The sequence below is a fragment of the Siphateles boraxobius genome, unplaced genomic scaffold (assembly GCF_051911475.1).
Source record: "Siphateles boraxobius isolate OS27281-9 unplaced genomic scaffold, OSU_SipBor_1 13, whole genome shotgun sequence".
Taxonomy (NCBI): domain Eukaryota; kingdom Metazoa; phylum Chordata; class Actinopteri; order Cypriniformes; family Leuciscidae; genus Siphateles; species Siphateles boraxobius.
The window spans coordinates 12,570,276-12,593,076 of record NW_027508733.1 but is presented as its reverse complement, the minus strand read 5'-3'; the positions used below and the strand labels follow the sequence as shown (position 1 = coordinate 12,593,076).

Below are 22,801 nucleotides of genomic sequence, written 5' to 3'. Positions count from 1 at the left end.
CAGCCATCGAGCTTCTCTGTTTTCGCGCGTGCGCATTAGTGCCTTCGCGGATGCCCAGTCGCACAAACGCGGTACAAACGAGACACCATCAAGACGAGGATCGAATCCCGACCGAAGCACAAATATTAAACATTATATTACACACTATTATATTAATATTATGCCTATTTCATGTGTATACATAAAAGTAACATGCTGTGTATTATTTGTTTCACCTTTTATAAAAATCTGTTGTGTTAAACATTATATGGTATTTATATTGTGTCACCTTTTTCTGCATAGATATTAAAATGTATGTTAAATAATATATTGTATTCATATTGTTTCCCCTTTTTATATTTTTTCACCCTTTTCTGCATAGATATATTGTATTTATATTGTTTCACCTTTTTCTGCATATATACAGTATATTAAAATTTGTTATGTTAAACATTATATTACATTTATATTATGTCAGTAATTTTATTTCGATGTATAAATAAAAGTTACATGCCGTGTATTATTCGTTTCACCTTTTTCTTCAGTAAAAAAAATATCAATTAAATATATGTTGTTGTTGTTGTTTGTTGTTGTTGATGATGTATAGATGCAGAAGACACCAAACACAGCAGCAGTAGACTATAGTGTGAAATAGATTATTTATTTCAAACTACAATACAATAAAACCTGATGATGATGATGATTTTGATGATGATGATGATGATAGTAGTAATAATAGTAATAAAAATAGAGCATCAGAGCAGACACATGGCATAAATGTTCTGGGGCGAGATGCAGAACAGTGGTATTGATGCAGAACAGTGGCACAAGGCTTCATTCCTCTTATTTTAAACCACATAAATCACAGCAGACAGACGCATAGTATAAGGGCTCATTACAGACATGCATGGATACATAAAGCAGCAGCATACAGTGTGAAGTACCAACGCGGCGGCAACAGAGCCAGTGGCAACTGGACGTAACTCCAAAGACAGTGACCACATTATTGAGCATACCCACATGTCCAAAAGGCCTATATAACTTGTCAACGCATAAAATCAGAACAGCACAAATGCATGACAATGTGTTATACAGGTGTGAATGTGTTATACAGGTGTAAATGGGACAGACAATGTTTTCTTTTCTTTTTCTTAAGCCATATGATAGGCAGCAGACACACACAGCATAGGCCCGTATAACTTGTCAGTGCAAAGAATCAGAATAGTACAAAGGCATGACAATGTTGTACAGGTGTGAATGGGATACACAATGGTTTTTTTTTTGCTGTAGAAAAGTTGTGGCAGGTGTGGACCGGTGTTTGTAGGAAGCCTCCACACCGCGGCAAAGTACCGGTCCTTGTGGAGGGTAAAGTCAATGTCTTTAAAAAACAAACAAACAAAAACTGAAACAACTATATACACCTGCCCCAGCGAGAATGCAAAATCAGTCCGGGGCTCGACCCTGGTCCTTCATCTCCCTCAGCCAGTCCTCCACACTCTTACCCGCCGCGGCGGCAGAGCAAAAATGTACATTGCCGTAGCGGGTGTGTCCGGTCTCCCTCCGCTTTGGCTGGCCGCATCTCCTGCACTTTTGTTCTTGTGGCACGCCGGCCCGGGCAGCAACGACTGCTCCTGCCGCTGCCCTCTGCTCAGTCCTCTTCCTCCTCAGCCATTCAGTTTTATACGCAGAGCGAGGCTGAGGAGGGGGAGCAGGAGGTGGTGCAGGCAGCCGAGGGCCGGCGTGATGTGCGGCGGCCAGCGGCAGAGGGAGGACGTGTGGGGCTGGCGTTGTCCGAGGGAGCGTTGGTATGGGGAGCACCCTCACACTCTGCTGGGTCAGTGAGAGGTCCAGAAAGAGAGGCTGTGTTGCTGTAAAAGGTCCTGTTGCAGCTGCAGCAGCCGTTGGTATGGCCAGGACAACAGCTGAGAAGGCAGGCGGTAAAGGCGCCAGTGGGCGCACTGGCGCTGGCAGAACAGGCAACGGTGCTGACACAGCCGGTAATGCTGCCAAAAGTCCCGCCGCCCATTGCGCTGCCGTCCTCGCCTGGCCTGTTGCTGCTGCCGGAGAACGATCCACCGCTGCTGCTGGGCACGGCGCCGAACCCGCTGCCGCTGGTGGTCGTCCCTCTGCTGCAACGCCTGAAGCTAGCACAGTCCTCTCCTTCTCCCGCTGCATCCTGGTGAACCTGAGAACGGATTTCAACTTAGTGTTTTAGTTACATGTACAATTTTGAGAGCATGCCATTCAAGCTTGTCATTACCATAACATCAAAGCATCAAACATACCACAGCGAGAGGGTCCTGGCGTTCAGCTCAAAGAGCTGTATGGGTGCCCGAGCCATCAGCCTCTGGTGGCCCAGCACAAGGTCCCGGATGTGCCGGTACCGAAGCAGTATGCTGTCCCACCGCGACCTCCGGGCACCGCGCGCACGGCTGCCCGAGGGGATCACGCGGCAGAGCTGGGTGCATACCGCCTCTACCAGCCGGCTTGCGCTGGGACTGCTGGCAGGTCCAGAGGTCTCTCCGACCAGGCAGCTGTGGACAATGGACAAAAACAATGACAGATATGAGCATGATAATGGGCAACATTACATAAAGCAGCTTGTTTGTACGTCAGGGAAATGTATGACGGAAGTGTAGCCTTACCGCCTCAAGCTTTCCACACCAGGTATACTGGTGCGCATTGGCTTCGCTGCCATGAAGCGCCCCTGAGCTGGCCTGTCCCTGTAGCGGGGAGGGTAAACTACTTGGGCCCTGTCGTACGGAGACAGGGCCTCGTAGAGCCTGATAAGCTCATCTACCCTCCCCTATGACAAGGCCGGGTCGTGACGCAACCCCACCAAGGCCGTGGCCAACTGGACCACGGCCAGGTACCCCGGCTGGTCATCCGGTCCTCTGTAGTCCTGCAGACACACAAGAAGAGATGGAAAACAATAGGTCAGTTGGATGGAACAGAGCGAGCGCAGTTTTTGGTGATGAGAGATGCACTGCAGTCGCAGACAACAAGGAGGTGGCGTGCTTACCTCAGCAGCCTGCTGAGGCTCTGGCGAGGACCGGCCGGGGGAATGGGGTGCGGGCTCGGGGGCACCGGTCGGACTGGATGGCTTGGCGCGGGTGCGTCAGCCGGCCGCCCTGACCGCGGGTCCGTCTGAGGAGCTGGGAACTCGCCAGGCACGTGGAGGGTGAGGTCCTCAACCTCCTGCTGGCCGTCGGCGAGCTCGTCATCCTCGACGAGTAGGGGAACGTCCCCCCCACGCGTCCGGAATGTCAGGGTCCAAGCTGGCGTCCTGCAGCACTCTGCCCGTCTGGGAGTACAGGTACTCGATGCTGATGAGTTCCCCTGAAGTACAACAACAGTCAGTCAGGTACAAATATCATTCAGTGTGGACACGTCATGGCCTAATGGTAGCAGAGTTGGACTGGTGACCCAAAGGTTGCTGGTTCAATTCCAGTACCGGCAGGAATATGACTGAGGTGTCCTTGAGCAAGGCACCTAACCCCCAATCGCTCCCCGGGCGCCACTCAAGGCTGCCCGCTGCTCCGGGTGTGTGTATCCACGTTTGCAGTGTGTGTGTGTACACTACTCACTACTCTGCTCCTAATGTGTGTGCACTTACTTGGATGGGTTAAATGCAGAGGTCAAATTCCAAGTATGGGTTACCATACTTGGCCATCACGTGTCACTTTCACTTTCACTTTCACGTGTAAGCGCGGTGGCTTGAGTGTTCTTACCAGTGTACTCCCTGGGCTTGGTGTAATCCTTGACCACACTCATGCCAAGCACCCTTTGGCTGAGCTGGTCAAGGGAGTGCTGCAGGGGGCCATTGTAGGAGCGGAGCAGCGGCAGTCCCTCCTGTGCCACGGACGCCGCCCTGTCGGCGTTCCACCGCGTCAACCCCTCCAGGAGAAATGCCTGGAAGTGCCAGGGATTGGCACTTTCTCCTGAGGAGGAACACAGATCTGTTTAGCAGTTTATTCAGTGCACACAATGTGAATGACAGCGAGTCCATGACAGTGAAAGATTGACATGACAGTGAAACATGTGAAACATACCTGGAATGAAGCGGTTGAGATGCAGGTGGAACGACTCCAGGGACGTGGAGCCTCGTGCACAACGGTACACCGGCAGGCTGATCCCCCCCTTGGTCATCCTGCCGGTCTCAGTGTACAGCTCCACGCCCGGCGGGTCCTGGATGCACTGGAGGTGGCGCCGCTGCTCCGTCCGGATTTTCTGGATGCGGTCTTGGTCCAGCAGGGGAATCCCCATGGTGTCTCGTCCGTTGGTACCGCCGAAGGTTTCCAGGAGGTCACCGATCAGCCGCTCCAATGGAGAGCCATATCCCTGCGGCTGAAGTGCCTCCACACTCCGGCGTCGGACGAGAAGGTCATCCCCTGCGCCTCAAGCATCCTCTTCTTTGCGTTGAGCAACAGGGCTGCGTCCTCTGGGTCCCACAGGAAGATGCACGAAGACAGCTGCTGCAGGAAGGGTTTATACAGCTGGTGGCTCTCGGTGGTGACACCTGTTATGGAAAAATGCATGTTATATCAAGTTATGGAACCATGACGTCTCTTACTGTGATGCTGTTTGTTTAATTATTGTTTTTGCCACAACACACCTGACGCGAACCGCCGCGTCAGGTGCCAGATGTCCAGCCGGACCACCAGCTTGTCCCACTTCCCGAACATGTCAGCTGTCTTGGATCCCGCGTGGGACGAACAACAGTCCCGGTCAACGTAGAGGAGCTGAGGCGGCTCCACCCCAGCGTCCCGATACCGCCGCATTAACCCCTCAGCCATGGGCAACAGGCCGGCACCCTCGGTGTCCGTGAGCACGGACATGAGCACCTGTCCGTGCTCGTTGCCGACGTTCGTTGCCCACGCTGCGGTCTGGGCGGCAGCACCGGAGAGCTTCCGGGTCACCTGTTTGAAAGGATAAAGCATCTCAGTAAGGCTGGACGCACATAGCCAGAGCACGATACTCCGCACCACACTTATATACATATATATTTATACAGATATAGCACCACATTTACCTTCTTGGTCGAATCCATCTTCAAGACCGTTCCGAAGACGGAGGTGACCCGGGCCTTCACGTCCTCCAGGCGGGAGAGGATGTCATGGCAGTACACCAGTAACAGCCACGCGTACTGGGGCACGGGTGGCGGTTTTGGTGGTGGGGTGCACATGCGCACGACACCTCGCGATGTGAAGGGCTCCATGACGCTGAGGTAGTGTATGGACCGCCGCATCCAGGCCTCTGTGTGTGCCTCACAGAGTTTTTTGTACTGCTGCGTGGCACTGTTCCCCCGAGTACGCTCACGCAGCTGGATGATTACCCGCCGGTCGCAGGCGAGCCTAAAGAGAGGAGCACATCATGTGTTACAGAAGAGCCACACACAGACACACTGTGACAGTGTTCAGACAGCTACTTACTTGTAGGTGAGGATTGCCGGCAAGAGGGCGCCACACACAGACATACTGTGACAGTGTTCAGACAGCTACTTACTTGTAGGTGAGGATTGCCGGGAAGAGGGCGCGATGCCCCTCTCCCAGCTGACCCACGACCTCCTGCGACCAGGCAGCTACCAGGCAACCGGGACTGTGAGGGAAAAAAACAACACAAACAAACACACTGTAAGGAGGCAGAGAGGAGGTGCTACATGCAGTTTGACAGTCAACTTCACTGAGTTGTGCCGTCCATGAGTACGGGCACGGTGTGTGAGTGTGTGTGTGTGTGTGTGTGTGTCTGTGTTTGTACCTCAGCCGAAGCAGGAGTGGGCGTTGCGGGCTGCTCCACTTTCCTCTCCTTCCTCTTCCTCTTCGCCGGCGCCAGGGTGGCCTCCCCAGATGGTGTCTCCTTCACGGAGACGCGACGGGGCTCCTCCCTGGTCAACGTCGGAGCCCGAGCCGGAACGGCGAGCGTAGGTGGAGCAGCCGCAACTCGAGGTGGTGGCGGTGGGGGAGGGATGGAGGACAATGCCGGAGGAGGTGGAGATGGAGGCCTCACCACCAGCGGGAGAGTCTGAAGGACCTGTACGTGAGCTTCAGACACATTCACACACAACAAAATGGCATCAGCACAATGATAGTCATGGGGCAACACACAGGCAGGCAAGACTAAGTGAGTCTGAGTGTTGATGACGTGCAGCATGCCAGTGATTAGATGACGTGCAGAATGCAAGTGATTAGATGACGTACAGCATGCCAGTGATAGGGTAGATGGTTTAGTGCTACAAGGTGAATGTCAAGAGATGCAGCAGGGCCAAGGGAAGTAGACATGTGAAGGTGGTTAAGCAAATCTACATTGCCCCTACGTTATACACATCTACCACCGACAAAGACGGCTACATTACCTGCCAAACCTACCTTTGGTCTTCAAGCATCAGCTGTAGAGACCAGTAAATGAAACCATTACAGTTAATACAAAAATACCGCCAGAAGAATATATATTGAGGGCAAATGTTACAGTGTGACGTGTCCAGTGTCCAGTGTGGTGCCAGTAACCTGTTTCTAAGTCAGTGGCCATCTGGACCAGATCGTGTCGTGGAAATCTCTTGAACTCTCGTCTCAAGGCCCACAAGGAAGTAATGGAATAGTCGAGTAAAGTCGTTATTTATGTGTGTTTTTTTCGCTCAAAAAGTAGTCTCGTCGCTTGATAAACTTATAGTTGAGCCACTGTAGGCACATGGAATATTTAAACATGTTCTTTAATGACTTTCTGGGCCGTCAAGTTGCATTCCCTTAGGCAGCCTATGTAGCAGTGATCCAGCTCTCAGATTTAATCAAAAATATCTTAATTTGTGTTCCGAAGATGAACGAAGGTCTTACGGGGTTGGTACAGCATGGGGGTGAGTAATTAATGACTTAATTATCATTTTTGGGTGAACTAACCTTTTAATTTTCTATAATTGGATTAGAATGACAAAAATTGTTCCACTGTCTATTTAAGTGGTGGTTTGAATGTTGGTTTGAATGTAGCAAACATGGAATAAAGAAACAAGAAGGGCAAGAAAGCTCAACTGGACAGAGGAATAGTGTTTACTGTGAGCCCAGTTAGTGGATGAACACAAGGCCATCCTTATCAGGCCGGGTGTCACAGCACAGAAGCAGCCATGGGAGCTTATAGCGGTTACTAATAAATTATTTACGGTTCACTCCCCCTGCTTGTGCGGAAGCCTGCTATATTCATAAATGCATTTTTATGAGCCTGTAAGGTGGGAATGTCCAGTGTAAACAAAATGAACTGCGACACAATAAGAGGTTCTGAAAGTGCTGTAATTGTTTGTGATCACTCTGCTTACAGAAGGTTGTGACAGACCCAAATCATCACTGCTACATTGATGCATCTTCCCAGCTGCCAAATATCTTAATGTACAGTAGTGATTTAATTTCTGGCACTACGCCATTCCTGCGCTGTGTCGGAGATGTTATCGTGTCTCTAATAAAATCGGTCACAAACATGATCCCTGCACGATCTAATCTATAGTGTCTTATTAACTCACTGTCATCTGTTGTCTGCAATGCATTTCTTCTCCCTCTTCGTCTTTCTGCCATTTTCTCCTCTGCTAAAGTAACTCTTAAGCCTCTTAAATGTCCTCGTCCGTACTCCTAACAATTTTGACCTAAAGACCTCTTTTAAGGGTTAAGATGCTTTCTGATGCTCTCTTTAATTTTAAGAGTAAACGCCCACATTTCTAAGAATTTTCTTAGAATTTTGACACAAGGAGCTACTTTTTGCATTAAGATTCTTTATGAATACGGGCCCAGATCATCAACAGCAAAAAGACCACACATAAGAGATACAATTTGAGCGACACTGGTGAGTAGAACATCAATTAATATAGTAGCTATTCTTTTATATATACAACATTTCTGGTCCTCGAATCTGGTCGAGCAGAGTTTCGAATGTGTGTTCCTCTTGTTTGCGCGTTCCATGTGAGTGTTGTGGAGAAAATTCATTTGATCCTAGAAATAAAGTTTTAAGATTTTAAGTTCTTGTAATGAAAAAAAAAACATACTATATTTATTTATTTATTATTTTTTTTAATTTTTTTTTTAAATGTGAACGTGTTTTTACTAGTGGTCTCAGACTTTTGGATACCACTGTATAGATTTTTGCAGTAGTAGTTCTTCAATATCTGTTCTATATGTATTAAGTAAAGGAAAATGAACAGTCAGCCAGTAACAGCCAAAAGTCTTATGATGTTTTTGTAAAGAACAAACTAAAATTTAAGTCATTATTCATTGATAATCTTCTCCCCTCCTTATCTGAAATTCCCAGAGAACTGATTGTCTCATTTATTCTACATATATTTTCAGCATTTTTACTGAACTCTTGTGTCTTGTTTAAGATTGTGTAACTGTAACGTCATCTCTATGTAGATGTATATGTAACAACATTGTCATTGTCTCCCACAGGAGGCCAAGTGAATGAATCAGAAACAGAGAATGAAGAGACGCAGATGTTGTAAGATTTTGCTGATGGAGAGGATAAGCAGGAGGAAACGACTTCAGTTTGAGATAAGACACACCCACCAGTGTCAATCACTATGACATCATCAACATTTGAGCTCCATCTACGACAACAAAAACATATTTCTGATGTAATGAGCATCTAAAATCCATCTAGTGAAAGTGAGAAATTGAAAATTGGGGGGACCAAATGTTTTTTGATTTTGCACTCATCTTCTGTGAATAGTAGTCCACGCCTTCTTTGATTTGATTGGCCATCTCAATCATTTTGACACAGACTAGCCCTGTTAGACTGCTGAGGCGTAGCGCAACTGGCTTTTAAAGGGAATGAGAGTTGAGACTCTGATTGGTTTATCGAATGTAAAGCCCAAAACACACCCATTACTCATTAAAGGTGGGGTATGTGATTTGGAAGACGACCGGCAGATTTTGAAAATATACAATTCAAATGGTCCTACCTTCTTTCCTCCAACGCCGGCTCTGACTCCACCCATTCGAAGAACATGGACGCGCAATCATGCACGAGCGAAAACTCAGATGCGCGAGAGATTGTAATGACGATTTACTACTAATCATGGAACCGGCTTTACTGACGAGATGCGCATGCGTCACAAACTTTGAGTATGCGCACGACGGGGGTCACGCGCGCTGGGGGGAGGGGGGTGTGTTACAACCGTTTGATTGATGGACTTACTGTCCAATGATTCTGGCGGTCTTGGAAATGATTGGCTGGAGTTTTTCGAGTCCTGCCCATTCCACAGATGATTAAATTGCTTAATTTTCATGTCAGTGCTTCTAACTCAGTGGCTGTAAGTGGGTTAGGAATAGGATTTCAAGTTATTTTGAAAAAAATTGCAAAAAAGAGAATCACATACCCCACCTTTAAGAGAATAGGTACCATCCTTTTAGACCTTGCGCCGGGGTGCAAGACCATTTTCCCTGTCGTTAAACTAGCAAAAGTGGATTCAGGCGCCCTATGGTAAAATAAGTGGTGAAATAATGGTAACAAATTATTTCGACTGAATTAAAAACTGAAAGTTGGTCACATCCTAGCTGTGACATCAGCGGACTTTTACAAAGTGTACAATACTTAATACGCAGCCAATAATGTTAACAGAACAAGGTTAATATTGCCATACTTCCAGTAACCAAAATAGCTGCTGTGTTATGGACCCAGCTGAAGTTTTTTTTTAACAAGTACAACGACAGTACATTTTAAAAGACATATTGCTACCACACAGTGGGCTACAGCCAGATCCTTATCTGAGGATGAGGATAGGACATAAATACATCCATCAAGGGACAGATTGTACTCTAAAATCTCACATTTGGCTGATCTTCTTACGTTTAAGAAAGAAAGAAACATCTTATGTTTTTGGTACAATAATCTTTTTTGTTGTTGTTGTTTTTCTGAATTAAGCACTGAGAAATTCATACCTGCAAACTAGTCGCTTTTCAGCGAAATTAGCCGTTTTGAATCAAAATATGTAATTTATGTGATTCGTGTAGATCCGATGAGTTTTTTTCTTTTCGGGGCTGGGGGTGGTGAAGTTGCAAGCACGGTTAACTTCACAATAATAATTGGGAATGTGCTAATTAGACTGGAGTGAGAGACCATAGACGTCTTTTGAGCTGTTGTTGTGATATAGTGGATTTTATATATTTATATTTATGCATTTGGGAGACGCTTCCAAAGCGACTTACATTGCATTTTAAGGTACACATTTGCATTCTTATCAGTTTTTGCTTGGAATCGAACCCATGATCTTGGCGTAGCAAGCGCCAAAACTCTACTGTTTGAGCTATAGGAAAGCCACGGGTAATTAATATGTTATGTTTATTATTTGTTATTTTTATTATTAATAAACATAACATATTAAACATAATTAATATGTTTATTAGCTCTTTTCAAATGCATAATAGAATTGGTAAATGCTACTTTTATAATATTGTTTAAATGCTTTATCTGTGCTTTGTTTAAAAAGAAGAGTGTTATGTGCATTACTGCATTTATTAAATTAATTATTTTCGCTTGGCATACCAGCGCTGGTTTTATTTCTTCTTTAATCTTTTTATACTTCTTTTCAGGTAACTAAAACACACCGGTTTTGAGTATAAACATTGTTTAATCCACTACTGATTAGTTGTGTGTGTTCAAAGCACTTTGTTTTACTACATGAATAGTGTGTCATGAGTTCGGTATGCCTGAGCACATGGTTAGCATGGGTGTTTCGCGATTAGCGCGATGGCCAGCTAGTATAAATGGTCTATTTCTAGTATAAATTTCTTCTATTTCTTCTTCGTTTTATACTTCTTTTCAGGGGTATTACATTGTAATCTTTTTTGCTGCTCTAATGATGCGTGACAGTCACACAGATTGCTGAACCGATCACCTGTTCCGCTTTACAGACAGCACGACAAAAAAATGATGAATGAACTCAGGGCTCGACATTATTTTGAAGGGGCAAGTGAAAGATAATTTTACTTCCCCGACCGGACAACTAGCTTAAAGTAGAATTTTTAAGTTAATCTTGATCGTTATACCTTCGTGAGTACTGTCTATAGAAAAAAAAACAACTAACCAGATTGGTGCTTGCAACACGGAGCTGCTACAGCTAATGCCCAGAGCTCCCCCTCAGCTAAAACGGCAGTTATGGGGGCATATACCTAAAGAGTGTCTTTATGCCTCTTAACAGACACAAAATGCAATTAAAATGTATGTCCAACATGAACAGGGCCCTTACATGACAACAAGATGTGTTTAGCAACTTAACCATTGTTTAAATTCACCTAAATAGTGTTTTAGACGGCTAGCTGTAGTCTCGCGCTGAAGTCCCGTGGGAACTCAGTTGTAGCCGGAAAAAGGTAAATAGCAGTGTGCAGGTGGGAGGAGCGTAGTGTGTGAAGAGTGAAGATCGGAGATGCTCACAAGTGCATAATATGATATAATATGATTGAACCTCAATGTAAAACAGATTTGAATGTCGTTTTTCAGCATTAAACAGTAGCACCTCATTGCATTACACGAGATCCAGGGGGAGGAGTTGGATCCTGATCTAAGGGGTGGAGATGGGTAGGATTAGGGGTGGGTTTAGGGATCCGGGGGTGGGTTTAGGGATCTGGGGGTGGGTTAGGGATCAGGGGATGGAGTTTGGTAGGATTAGGGGTGGGTTTAGGGAATAGGGGGTAAGGTGGGAGGAGTTGGATCTGGATCCAACTCCACCCCCTGGATTTCCTGTTCTGCAGTGAGGACCATCTCGCATTTAAAGCAAACATTCCAATGCACTGGTCAGTTTCCGCTCTGGTTTTCACACTTCATCTCTCACACTCAACTCTACATAAAAAAGGCATATTTTTTTGTCACAGTTGGCTCCTGAGATCTTCAGTTCTACCAGAAAGACTCGGGAGAATAAATACCGCAACAATTATACATTTATTAACAGCCCAGCAAAAAATATCATGATACAAAGTTATTTGGCGTAGGCCCCATCCGTAGCTCGCAATATGCATTTCCTGCCTGAAGATGAAGGCAGGGGCGCAGCCGACCCCCTGTGAGGCATGGGAAGGGACCATCCTGGTGGTGGTGGGGAGGATGGAGGTGAATGTTGGCATCAGCATCTGTGAATGTGCTCAGTTTTTTTTTTTCTTGGCTTATCAATTCATACTGAATGTTGTTGTTTTTCTGGTGGTCAATGTCTTGCTAAAACTATTCGTTGCTGCAGGTGATTGTTAATACAGTTAGTTAATCATGTATTAATTTAGGGCGTAACATATCGCCAGCGTCGAGTCGTCTCTTCACAGGCGTCGAGTCGTCTCTTCACAAGTGTTTAGTCTACAAAAAAGAAAAAAGTACTTGAACTTTAGATAAATGATAAAACCTATGTTTATAATTGTTGTTATGTTATAGTACTTGTGGCTGTTAAGTTGCCATGGCAACCGGGACCTAAATTATTTATTATGTACATTAATGATATTTGTGAAGCCCTTAATGAATTGCAATGTATCCTATTTGCTGATGATACGAGTTTGTACGGTTCGGGAAAAGATCTTGAGCTGCTTTTGAATTCAGTAGAAACCGAACTTAAGAGACTCAAAAAATGGTTTGAAGTAAATACATTTTCCATAAATCTGCAAAAAACGAAATACATTGTATTTGAAAACAAGGTAGTAAACAAACTATGTCGACTCAAAATTGGGGAGGTAGAAATTGAAAGGGTGTATGTAATGACGTTTTTTGGGAATTAATATTGACGATAAGTTAAATTGGAAAGTGCATATAAATATACTAAAGACTAAAATTTCAAAACTTATTGCCATACTGTGTAAAACAAAAACCTTTGTGAATCAAAACGCATTATATATATTGTACAATTCCCTCATCTTTCCATACCTTAGCTATTGTGTGGAAATATGGGGTAATACCTAAAACTAATATACAACCTATTTTTTTATTACAGAAGAAAGCAATAAGAGTGATTAGCCATGCTGAATATCTTGCCCCAACAAATCCACTTTTTATTAGATTGAATATATTAACATTTTATGATCTTGTTGATGTTTACACAGCAGTTGTGATGTACAAGGCTCACAATTTCATGCTTCCTCACTGTTTACAAGAGATGTTTCGACCCAGAGAATCTAGATATAGCCTCAGAGGAATTGATTTGTTACAAAAACCCATGGCGAAGAGGACTAAGAGGTGTTTATCAGTTAAAGGAGTTGATCTATGGAATAGTCTTATTCAACAAGAGCTCTAAAAATATTTATGTATTTAAGAAAAGATTTAAGTTAAACAGTATGGTAAAATATAGAACACTTGAATGAAGAACATTAGAAAAGTAGGTGAAAGTGGATGCATAATATAATTTTGATTGTTGAAGTTTAAGTTCTGTGCTTATATGTTATCATTTTGGTATAAGAGAAACTGTATAATTGTGTCATCTTTGGATATAATCTTTGTTGTAAAATGGGTTAGGCAAAATAAGTCTTGACTTCAGCCTAAACCCCTTCGGTCAGGTATTATGTAGCATTTAAACTCCTAAGGTACTCATTTTGTATTTATCCTTCTAATGTAATTTTTTTCTTCCTTTTTTTCTTTTTGTTTCATTGTTTTATGTTTTTTTTACTGTATTATGTACAGGATTTCTGAATTATATATGACCTAAGATTTAATTGTTCAAAATGACCGAAGAAATAACTAACTCATTTAAGTTCCTGGAGAGAACAGCATCTGTTATTTCTCTCTGTCTCGTCAGTTATATCAAAAAAGTTCAACAACTGTGTCAGATTGGTTAAGTAACATTGTCCACAGTTTACTATAAGTACTTCTGTTACAAACCAGTTTGACATTATTTCTTTCTACGTTCTGTTTCATACGTACAGTCTGGAAACATGCATTGGGATCACATTGGTGGAAAAGGGGTAAGAGAGTTCAGACATGGCTTTTGTTGATGAAGTGTGTGGCCCAGACACACAAAATGGCGGTGAATGCAACCCTGGGAGCACAGAGGACAAAGGAGAGCCCTCTGGGACCACCAGTCAACATGAAAAAAAACTACAAGGATGGCAAAAGAAACAGGAAGTATAAAAGATCAACTTACACACATACACCATTTCACAGTTTACTTGCAAAAGATCTGCGTTACCTTGAGGAATTGTACATTCACTTGCAAGAGATTTAGGGAATTAGGTAATGCAAAGTTTATAGAGGGGCCCAAAAGTGCAAGTTTATTTGAGGAATGCAAAACTTTGCATGCAAAAGTAAAATATAGTCTTTCCTCCATCCAAATTTTTTTAGTGTCTCACTATAAAAAGCTTTTGATAAAATGAGTAACGAGTTTAGTCAATTGTTATTTGGTTTATAAAAAAACTAAATAAAAGTGAAAAAGAATGAGATATTTCTCTTTATTGACTTAAAAGTCTCTTTATTGACTTAAAAGCAACACGAGAAGGGGAGAATCAAAGAAGCATCCAGTTACAAAGCTATCTGGATCGTTTCACATAGGCACTTGGTGGTGAATATATCAAAAGTTGTAGAGTAACTATAGATAACCTTAACACAACAATAAAGAACAATTTAATAAAAAATATCAGAGAAATGTCAGCTTCCTGGAGTACACTTGAGCACACAAACATGTTGTAGATGTAAAAAACTACTTTTTTTTTTATAAAAGGGAAAAATAAAAAAAAAGTCACAAATGCATTGTAAGAAATTTGAAAACAAAGGACAATACAAAAATCATAGTAATGTATAATAATTCTATTTATATCATAAAAATTATGATATAAAGGATTAAACCTTCTTAGATATTGTTCTTCTAGGAGAAACTTTTGAGTAAATCTAAATCTCAAACTTGAAACTGTTGGTTTAAGGGTGATTTTAAGGTCACTTGTTTCGGATAGTTAGGACAGGATTTTGTGGAAGAAATAACTCTTGTCTGAAGTATAAAATCATTGGTTACCCGTAACAAACACTCTTCTTGTTTGGGCTTCAGTTTGCAAATGCCGGTAATATTCTCCACAACAGAGCGAATTGCATCCCGTGTCTCCAAATCAGCGGTCGTTTTCGATTTCCCTAACCTAAAACACAATCTTAAACTCGGCGCTTAGCGTCTACGTCACGGCCCTCAGCCCGCCCTCTGTTCGTTGATTGGCCGGCTGTTTTCAGGCCGGAGGAAAACTGAGAGATAGGTCGCTATCTCAGACCGAGTACAGAAGCGAACTGAAATTGAGCGGAAGTACGAAGTCTGACGTAGTCAGGCTAATAACTACATTAATACATTTGTAAACTTTTTTCTTTTTTTAAGAGTGATTGTTTTTTTGATTAATGTGTGCTTTATGTTATTTTTTGCATTTGGAAAAATAAAAATTTTCAGAAATTGTTAAAATTCGAAATCATAATAATATGCACCTGTGGAGCAGTCTGTACCTTAAATTAACGTTGATTGTAGACGTTCGGGGACGTCGACTGTAGACGAGACCCAGGTGATCACTTGAAAGGTTTTTCTCCAATGTGAATTCTCTGGTGACGTTTTGTCTCTCACACTGCTTTTACACTGGTGTGTGTTTTCTGGTGTACTTTAAAAACGCTCAGTCGTGTAAAACCTTTTTCACATACAGAACACGTGTAAGGCTTCCCCTTTGTATCAGCTTTCTTGTGCTTCTTTCTTTCTCCAGAATGAGAACACAGATGTAATTTCAAAGCTCGAACACTTCTGAAACTCTTCCTGCACTGATAGCATGTGTGCGGCTTCTCGCCGGTGTGGATTTTCATGTGATCCTTTAAGAGTCTTTATTGTGTGCAGCTTCTCTTCAGGTGCTGCTTCAGTTCAGTCTCTGTAAAATATGTTTTTCCACAAACATAGCACACATAATTCTTCACACCACTGTGTCTTTTCTGGTGTGATTTTAAACCATTCGGCCATGAAAATCCCTTTCCACACAAAGAACACATGTAAGGCTTCTCCTTTGAATGAACGTTCATGTGCTTCTTCAGGGTATCTGCACAAGCAAAATTTTTACTGCATTGATTACAGTTAAATGGTTTTTCTCCAGAATGAGAACGCAGATGTACTTTAAAAGAACTTGCCAATATGAAACTCTTCCCGCACTGATCACATGTGTGCGACTTCTCTCCAGTGTGGATTTTCATGTGATTATTAAGGGTATTTTTGTGTGCAAAACTGTTCCCACACCGATCGCATGTGTACGGCTTCTCTCCAGTGTGGATTTTCATGTGATCATTAAGGGTATTTTTGTGTGCAAAACTGTTCCCACACCGATCGCATGTGTACGGCTTCCCTCTAGTATGGATCTTCATGTGATCATTAAGGGTACGTTTGTGTGTAAAACTGTTCCCACACTGATCACATGTGTACGGCTTCCCTCTAGTGTGGATCTTCATGTGAAACGTAAGGTTTGATTTTATTGTAAAACTCTTCCCACACTGATCACATGTGTGTGGCCTCTCTCCAGTGTGGATTTTCTTGTGTCTTTTTAGGAGATATTTTAGGGCAAAACTTTTCCCGCATTGATCACATGTGTGCAGCTTCTCTCCACTATGAACTGTCATGTGAAATTTGAGACTTTGTTTATATATGAAACTCTTCCCACACTGATCACATGTGTACGGCTTCTCTCCAGTGTGGATTTTCATGTGATTATTAAGGGTTTTTTGTTGTGTGAAACTCTTCCCACACTGATCACATGTGTGCGGCTTCCCTCTAGTGTGGATCTTCATGTGTATCTTAAGGCGTTCTATTAGTATGAAACTCTTCCCACACTGATCACATGTGTGCGGCTTCCCTCCAGTGTGGATCTTCATGTGTCTCTTAAGCTGTTCTATTAGTATGAAACTCTTCCCACACTGATCACATGTGTCCGTCTTCCCTCCAGTGTGGATCTTCATGTGTCTCTTAAGCTGTTCTTTTAGTATGAAACTCTTCCCACACTGATCACATGTGTGCGGCTTCCCACACTGGGAAGTCCACTTCCCTCTAGTGTGGATCTCCATGTGTCTCTTAAGGTTTGTTTTTATTGTGAAACTCTTCCCGCACTGATCACATGTGTGCTGCTTCTCTCCGGTGTGGATTTTCATGTGAGACTTAAGGTATCCTTGTGAAAAACTCTTCCCGCACTGATCACATGTGTGTGGTTTCACTCCAGTGTGGATTTTCATGTGTATTTTAAGGAGATATTTTATGACAAAACTCTTCCCACATTGATCACATGTGTGCAGATTCTCTCCAGTGTGGATCTTCATGTGATTATTAAGGTTTCTTTTTTGTGTGAAACTCTTCCCACATTGATCACATGTGTGCGGCTTCTCTCCAGTGTGGGATTTTAGGTGCTCATTTAAGTCTCCTTTTCGTGTAAAACTCTTCCCGCACTGATCACATGTGTGTGGCTTCTCTTCACTATGAACTATCATGTGATCTTTAAGACTTTTTTCAAATGGGAAGCTTTTTCCACACTGAGAACAACTGAAATGTTTGATGGCTCTTCTCAGTACAGGTTTGCTTCCAGTTTGTGAGCAACTCAAAGATTTTTCTTCAGTTTTGACATGATGTTCCTCCTCCGTTTCATTCAGTTCTTCACTCTTCTTAATCTCTTCCAACAGGTCTAACATAAAAGTTAAAAAGTTTAAATTTTCAGTAAATCATCAAAAAACTTTTTTTTTTTTTTAACATTTGTTCTAATGTTGTGAACGGGCCTAAACACCTATTAACACCATAAGTTAAAGTTTGAGTACAAACAAAGACTGGGAATAAAATCATGCTTTGAACAGTAAAAAAAACAAAGTAAATGCAAGGGGATTGTTATGCAGTTGTTCTGGGTGGGTGTATAAAACTTGTCAAAAGAGCCCACCTCCAACCTCTATGATTTCTGCTCTCTAAATGGTTTGCTTGTTATTTTGTTGTATTGTGCACCATATTGCATTTGTAGTAAGACATTTATTGAACCGTTCAAAACTGTTCACACCGAAAATTCAGTTATTTATACAAAGCATTTGTGCATTTTTTTTAAGGTCTCAGTGTTTTGTTTTGGGAATAATAATAAAAAAAATCTGTATTGTGCTGCAGAAGAATAAATTCATCCAGATTTTTAATGATAAGGGTGAGTAAACTATTTTTGGGGGGAACCATCCCTTTAACTGCTACACTCCAGCAAACCAACACTCAGATACAATCAGCTGTGCCATTATCTTTAAAAAAATACCTGTACTTTTGATACTAAAGCAGTTTTAATATTTGTGAGCATCTTTAGCTTTAGTAACATTCCTTATGAATCTTTACTTTTATGTATGACAAATGGATGTTATACTGACTGACTAACCATTATAGAACTGCTAAAGTTTTATAACTTTAATGTTTCACAGCATCATTAATGAGGAATCAAGAATAAACACCAACCTATCTGTTCTTCAGTATCTTCAAGCTTCACTCTGAGGGGTTCTTGATCAGGATCACTCCTGTTCTCACTGTAATCTTCAATAAACTCCATCTTTACAGGTTTCTGTTCCTCTTGCTGGTCTGAATGCATCTCTTCACTTGTAAATAGTGATAGCTTTAAAAAAACGTATTGGTGAGGTTTCAAATGCTTTGCAAATCATTTGTTTTGAATCAGCTGTTGTTCAGAGCACGCGTCTTCTCTTCTTGTGTTTCTGGTTGTATGGGAAACCAACGTAAAATGTGCCTTTCTGCCCCCCACTGGTCTGGAGTGTGAAGAGCACATACAGCTTACTGAGGGGATAATGAAGAGAGAACAAGTTACAGAGAAAAAGTAGAAAAAAGATACATGCATTTATATTTTTCCTATTATGTTTTTAAAATATGTAAACATTTTCTATTATATTCATGATTGCCTTTTATTTCCATTATTTCCATTCCGACTTTTGGGATAGCTGGGCATTTTACAAGCTTGTTTCTGGGGGGCTGTTTACACCACACTGTTTTCAACTAAAAACTTAAAACTTTTAATGTGTTTTGGCCGTTAATTTTCACGACAAAGGTGTTTTGGGTGCCTGAAAACCTTAACTTTTAAAACGGGTTTCAAAGTGCTATTTTTTTAAACGGTCTTCATAACTAAAAAGGAATCTGTGGAAACCATAGACTGTAAAAAAAGAAATCTAAATCTAAATCTAAATCTGGGGAAATGATGACATTATGCTCACACTTATACATGTTCAGTAGTGTTCCATCGCCATCTAAAGACTTAGCAGCAGAATACAGCGTTTTACAGTCGTTTTCGCAGATCGTTTTTTGACAATGGTAAAAAAAAAAGGAAAAACTTCTCAGTTTTAAGCATATCGTTGTTGCGTATGTAGCCTACCCTTAGGATTAGCAAGTAAGTGATTTAGGAAGATTAGTGTTTGTGGCTTCAATGAAAAAAACTTAATTTATGTTTTATTAATCTCTTTCATGTTACTTTATCTCTCTCTTTCCTTATAGCTATATCTGCATGTAGGCTATTTCATTTTAATTTTTCATTTATTTAGCCTACCTTTTTTTTTATTTGCATTTCAATTACATTTTTCTATTACTAGTTAGTTCTGTGCTGTGTTAATGATCAAATGTCTCCATCTCAAGGTTTGTAACGTCACATATTGTGAAGTAGTCATTTTCCTTTGCCTAACTGAATTTGTGCTGGTCAGATTCAATCTGACCGAGCATCGAAAGAGACACAATATGGTTACCGGTAGGGGTGTGACGAGATCTCGTGCCACAAGATCTCGCGAGACTAAAATATGACGAGATTTCCCGTCGAGTGAAAAGCTGTCTCGCGATATCGCCATGAAAGTGAAAGTGACGGCCAAGTATGGTAACCCATACTTGGAATTTGACCTCTGCATTTAACCCATCCAAGTAAGTGCACACACATTAGGAGCAGAGTAGTGAGTAGTGAACACACACACACTGCAAACGTGGATACACACACCCGGAGCAGCGGGCAGCCTTGAGTGGCGCCCGGGGAGCGATTGGGGGTTAGGTGCCTTGCTCAAGGACACCTCAGTCATATTCCTGCCGGTACTGGGATCAAACCAGCAACCTTTGGTCACCAGTTCAACTCTGTTACCATTAGGCCATGACTGCCCAATGAGGGTGAGATTACAATAGAATATTCCACCGCTACACTCACATTCGCCTAAACTATAGTTTTGCTGTTTTTATATAAAAAAATAAAAAACATTATAAACTTATGTAAAAGTCTGCTCTGCTCATCCAGCACGAGTTGCCGTTGCAATCACAGTTCACTGATCGCGTGACGATCGCGGAGGATTCGTGGCGCAACAGACTAAACGTCTTATAAATGTTTTATCTTGTAGAATGCACGCTCAGTACCGCTGCTCCCTATACACAGAGTACGCGCGATCACGAATTTGAAAGTGAAACACAAGCTCCCTGTTGTGCATTGCGCACAAATTAGGCTTCATAGTCCGTCTCCCAATACCCATCTCTGGACTGTTTATTTGCGGCTATGGTCTCTGCTGCACTTCGAATATTGAGAGAGTAGGCCTACTGTAATGTCTTACGGACAACAGACAAGGGAGGCTCTGTTTCTGAACTTATAATCGGAACGCAAGAACAACTGTAGAGCACACCTGACCAGCCTCGTTTCTCTCTACCCGGCCTTTTCCGAACTCACTGCATTAACCCTATAACTGCCGGTGCAAAATAAAACAGCAATTTCAAAACAATTATAAAGAGTATGTGTGCTAACTTTGATTATGGTTGCACTTGCACGTATTGTTTGCACTTAGGAGGTCACACACAGCAGTCAGAAGTTCTGAAAGCTCTAAAATGTACAGTATAAGGTCTGAAGAGACTCATGTGAAATCATAGCTACAGGAGAAAAGCCCGTCAATACAAATCTTTTACAATGCTTGTATATTGTTTTCTTTCAATGCATTTGATAATTCATACTCATGAACTAGACCTGAAATGACATGCATTAGAAGATTAGTCCTATTAGTTAAAAAATAGCAAAATGCACCTGCATACTATTTTTCCAGTCATGAATTTTGTCATTGAGGATTTCTGAAAAATTGTGCAAAAATCTCGTCTCGTCTCGTTCTCGTGAACCCATGCAATCTCGTGTACGTCTCGTCTCGTCTCGTGAGATAAGCGTCTCGTCACACCCCTAGTTACCGGTATTCAATAAACTGCTTTTTTTATCATTCCATCCTGCTGCTCTTCCCCTGACTGTGTCTGATTTATTAGTTAATATCCTGGACTGGAGTATTCATATACATTATATCACATTGAGAGAGCGTTAAAAACAGAATGTGTTTTCATATTCTGTCACAAGTGGGAGCCAAAGCAGTTTACAGCATATACACTGGTACAGGGTATATGCAGGAATCTTGAAGTTAATTTTAATACCTTTTCAAGACTTTTTCAAGACCTTCTCAATATTTTTTAATACCTCACCACCACTTCAAGCTGTAACCATTTACATCAGTGATACTTTTAACTTAACAGTTTTAGTTTGTGATAAAGACTATAGACCACTCTGATAAAAAAAAAAAAATCAAATAGGCTGGGATAGTAAATCAAAGCAAAGTTTATTAAAAAACAAAACAAAACTTGCTCCACCCTCAACAACAATCATGCTGACATGTGCCTCAGTTCTTTGTTTTGTTTAATAAAAATTACTAAATTCACACACTTTTACAACGTTTTTGGGACTCAAACTGTTGGACAGCTAATTCAGAAAAAATACTTTTAAATGTAAGACTTTATAAAGCCATGATAAGACTTTTGAATACTTTTTAAGGGTCTTAATTTTCCCAAAATTGATTTATCACCTTTTAATACTTTTCAAGACCCCGCAGATACCCTCATGGTAAAACATCTATTAGGATATAATATAATGTAATATTTGCAATTTATATGTTGCTTGCAAATACTCTTATGTCATTAGGATGCACAAAAGATGTGTACTATGTATTGTTACAACATATATAGCTGGAGCGAACAGGTCATGCTATAAAGAAGAGAAGAAAGAAAATAAAACATGAGCCTGCATGGTAAAAATCAATTTAATATCTTATGATTGTAAAAATTTCAGTATGGTTGTGTACCTTTTTACCTTTAGTCTAACTCAATCACACAGTGGCATTCGGGATCATAATTAAAACATCAAAAATCTAATCTAAATGCTACAAAATTAATTTCAAGTAATGTTGAAAACATCAATACTGCCGAAGAGAATCATATTTCTTCAGAAGTCATTCATCTCTTCCGTCTTCCCTTATGGTTGCAAGAAAAAAATTAAACACTTGTTTATATTAATTTAACTGCATGCATGATCTTCAAGAATGTTCAGTTGAGCACTTGCTACTATATTTGCACAATGTACATGTTTTCCTGATGTAAAGCATTCAGATTGTTGTATTAAACTTGATCATCTCTTGCTGAAAAGCATTTCATGTAGTGATTCAGTGACTGGTGCAGCGATAAGGACAATAAGAGCATTGACCAGGCCAAACTTCTGAAGATCAGTATGTGTCAGGAAACTAATGGGGTTCAACAGCTGTCAATGCAGCAATGTGCTAAAGTACTCTTGATTAAACAAACTAAAAGCAGGTCAGATTATTAACTGGAAAAACTGACTTTACACATTTATTTTTGTCATTGTGTGACTGTGGTCAGTGGTGTGATTAATGTTTGTCGCATGCACATTCACTAAATTATACTTTTCATCTAATGTTTTTTTCTTTTGTACGGCCTGGTAGTGTCCCTATATTTATTTTCAGGGTAAAACAATTCTGCTAAATGAATAAATGTAAATAAATGCAGAATCCAGAAGCAAGACAAAAGCAGTGAATGTTATTCTCATTAAGACATTGT

General features: G+C 41.7%; 2 protein-coding genes across 4 annotated transcripts; both read right to left on the bottom strand.

The window, feature by feature from the left end:
- Positions 1-621: 621 nt before the first annotated feature.
- On the bottom strand, positions 622-3,347 carry LOC143735572 (uncharacterized). The gene is made up of 4 exons (XM_077225742.1): positions 3,002-3,347; positions 2,625-2,881; positions 2,265-2,513; positions 622-2,164 (listed from the first exon to the last, which is right to left on the bottom strand). Exons 2-4 carry the CDS (start codon positions 2,675-2,677, stop codon positions 1,423-1,425), a joined length of 1,044 nt encoding a protein of 347 aa, XP_077081857.1. The 5' UTR covers positions 2,678-2,881; positions 3,002-3,347; the 3' UTR covers positions 622-1,422.
- Positions 3,348-11,864: 8,517 nt separating this feature from the next.
- LOC143735412 (uncharacterized) lies at positions 11,865-18,617 on the bottom strand. Of its 3 annotated transcripts, none has more exons than XR_013203168.1 (3): positions 18,362-18,617; positions 15,379-17,570; positions 11,865-12,282 (listed from the first exon to the last, which is right to left on the bottom strand). XR_013203168.1 is itself a non-coding variant. In XM_077225533.1 (2 exons), exons 1-2 carry the CDS (start codon positions 18,489-18,491, stop codon positions 15,742-15,744), a joined length of 1,959 nt encoding a protein of 652 aa, XP_077081648.1. In that variant the 5' UTR covers positions 18,492-18,617; the 3' UTR covers positions 14,354-15,741. The 3 variants fall into 3 exon arrangements, 1 of the variants encoding a protein (XP_077081648.1); XR_013203169.1 differs by lacking the exon at positions 11,865-12,282 and adding an exon at positions 14,354-14,502; XM_077225533.1 differs by lacking the exon at positions 11,865-12,282 and having other exon boundaries at positions 14,354-17,570.
- Between the last annotated feature and the right edge of the window lie 4,184 nt (positions 18,618-22,801).